The sequence below is a fragment of the Mustela putorius genome, unplaced genomic scaffold, assembly GCF_011764305.1.
Source record: "Mustela putorius furo isolate JIRA1106 unplaced genomic scaffold, ASM1176430v1.1 tig00003858_pilon_pilon_pilon, whole genome shotgun sequence".
NCBI lineage: Eukaryota > Metazoa > Chordata > Mammalia > Carnivora > Mustelidae > Mustela > Mustela putorius.
Window position 1 is genome coordinate 2,725,152 of NW_025422010.1, and position 2,487 is coordinate 2,727,638.

Here is a 2,487-nt window from a genome sequence, read left to right on the forward strand (position 1 = left end):
TGGGAAACGGACGTTCTCACCCATATTTGGGATCATAGGACGGATAGTCTGCCTGGCACCTCTCTGAGTAGGAGGCATGTCCCCCCTAAGTACCTATATAGGGGGTCCCTTCCTGCAGGGTACATCCTGACCTACCACCCAGGGACTCAGGTTGCTGCACAATAGGTCAGGCCTGTAGGCCCACTGTTTCCTCTTCACCCAGTAAACCTGTTGGTGAGGCCACTCCCCCTGCCTCCAGGTTTTTCCCCAGGTCTAGAGGTTTCCATGGAGTTATCAGGCAGGAGGACTTGCGGTTGACCTTGATTGCCCCACCAAATGTGTCTTGACTGAGACCCAGCAGCAGCAGAGCTCCTCCAGAGCAGGGGTCAGCAAGGTCTGGTACTATCTGGCGCGGCCCTATGTTTCTGTAAATAAAGTTAAATAGGGACATAGCCATACCTATCCATTTATGTGTTTGTTATCTGTGACCGCTGTCACAGTAATTTGGAAAGCCTGAATTATTTACTATACGGTCTTATATAGAAAATAATTGCCAGCCGCTGCCACTCTCTTGTGCAAAAGAATCCATGCGTTTCTCTCACCTGCATCAGTGGTGTTTAATCAAGGTAATTTTGCCACCTTGGGGACTTTTGGCAATGTCTGGGGACATTATGGTTGTTGTAATTAGGGGTGGGAAGGCGCAGGTCTGGGCATCTGTTGGGTTAGGGGTCAGAGATACTGCTCAACAGGACAGCCTCACCACAGAGAACCGTGTTCGAACGTCAGAGGAACCGGGCTGGAGCACCTGCTCCCGACCTGTCCCTTGGCGCCCACGACCCCCCAGAGGCTTGCTCACCCTGTAACCCCTGCACGATCCAGCATCCCGTCCTCAACAGGCATGTTCCCCAGGTGCAGCCCCTGGCCCCCCAGGACCTCCCAATGCAGAGACTGGGGTCACGTAGACTGTGAGCCACCGGTCTCCTGGGACCTTCACCCTAGGTTGGTTCTTGGGTGCGTCCCATTCCTTCTGACCTTTCACCGAACATCTGGGGCCTCCCCAGGACAGTTCAGCACACCAGGTGCACCAAACTCAGTGGAAAAACTGTGCAAGACACAAGCGAGTTTAATTCCCCCAATCTGGCCTTCCGGGGGCAGAGGGGAGGGGGACAATAAGAATTTGCAGGGTTTCAGCAAAGCTGCCAAACAAGAAAAAGCTGAGCCAGGACTCTTCTCCTCAGCCCTGTGAAGCTCATGGCTGCGGCCCGCCTTGCCCACACGCGCCTCTCCCTAAGGATGCGTGCCCGTCTGTCTTTAGATCACGGTATGTGAGTCTTGGGGTGCCTGGGACCCTGGAGCAGCAGGCTCCTTTTCTTCCCTCCTCATCACCCTCACCTTTTCCATGCCCTGGGCCCCCACCGCACAGTAATACATTGCCTCGTCCTCAGGCTGCAGCTCTGCGATGTTCAAATACCCCGTGTTCTTGGCCACATCTTTGGATCCGGAGAAGCGAGGGGGGATCTTGGGGCCCTGGTCATTGTCTGAGTGGGAGAAATATCTCAGCACGAATCTGGGAGGGTGACCGGGCCTCTGCTGGTACCAGTAGATGCTGTAAACGTTGACGTCATGGTCTCCATTCAAGGTGCAAGGCAGGTGGATTGTGGTTCCAAGGGACGAGGACACAGATGGCGGCTGGCTCAGCACTGGCTGGGAGCCACAGCCTGGGGACACAGAAGGCATGAGTATTTGGGGCAGGCGAGGGCAGGGGATGGGGCTGGGGGTGGCAAGCTCTGGGGTGTTCTCACCTATGCAGTGAGCGAGGAGTACCAGCAAGGCAGGAGTCCAGGACATGGTGTAGACGTGCTGGGCTCTGTCTCCTTTGTGCTGCCACGGTTCCTGGGGCCCTCTCAGGGCTGGGCCAGCACCCTCCTGTGCCCTCCCAGGGGTGGAGCCATTGCAGACCTGCTTCCTGGCCGCCACCATCCCGAAATTTCTAGAATTTGCAGTGTCGGTTGGGGAGGGTCCACAGCCACCTCTGTGGCTCTTGCCTTGGCCCCATGGAAGCGTCCGGGGAGGAAGCACCTGCTGGAATCTCACGGGCCAGTGCCCAGGAGGCCAGCCTGCAAGGTTGGGTGTCTGAGGTAGGGTAACCTCAACGTCCTCCTGAGGGAGCTGAACCCCCGAATAATATGATTCTTGTCTGAATTTACATGTCTGGTGAAACAGTAGAGAGAACACAACCTTAGGGTGGTGAAAACACCTGCTTTGTACAGCAGAAAATGCTGTGACCCTGGGGTGAGTGTGGTACTCTGTCCCCTTCCACATTCCTGCTGCTCCCTTCTGCCAAACCCAGTCCCCTTTCCTCCTAGAATGAAGTAGCTGTGGCTCACAGCTTCTGAGAAAGAAGCACCAGAAGGGACTTGCTGTTGGGGATAGGAGTGCCCAGGTGGGGCCCAGGGCAGGTGGGGGCAGAGGTAGAGCAGCCTTTCCCCCCCCCATCGGGTCCTCCAG

The 2,487-nt window shown here is 56.3% G+C and overlaps 1 protein-coding gene across 1 annotated transcript; it reads right to left on the minus strand.

Annotated features, from left to right (window-relative positions):
* Window positions 1-1,084: 1,084 nt before the first annotated feature.
* LOC101692964 (immunoglobulin iota chain) lies at window positions 1,085-2,013 on the minus strand. Its single transcript, XM_004742511.3, has 2 exons — window positions 1,782-2,013; window positions 1,085-1,697 (listed from the first exon to the last, which is right to left on the minus strand). The coding sequence occupies exons 1-2, from the start codon at window positions 1,957-1,959 to the stop codon at window positions 1,291-1,293; spliced, it is 585 nt and encodes a 194-aa protein (XP_004742568.2). The 5' UTR covers window positions 1,960-2,013; the 3' UTR covers window positions 1,085-1,290.
* Window positions 2,014-2,487: the final 474 nt, after the last annotated feature.

What these genes read in the sequence shown, in the direction of transcription:
- LOC101692964 (XM_004742511.3), bottom strand. Translation starts at nt 1,959, where the DNA reads ATGGTGGCGGCCAGGAAGCAGGTCTGCAATGGCTCCACCCCTGGGAGG. An exon ending in ACTCCTCGCTCACTGCATAG is followed by an intron (nt 1,698 to 1,781) that starts GTGAGAACACCC and finishes CTGTGTCCCCAG; the next exon opens with GCTGTGGCTCCCAGCCAGTG.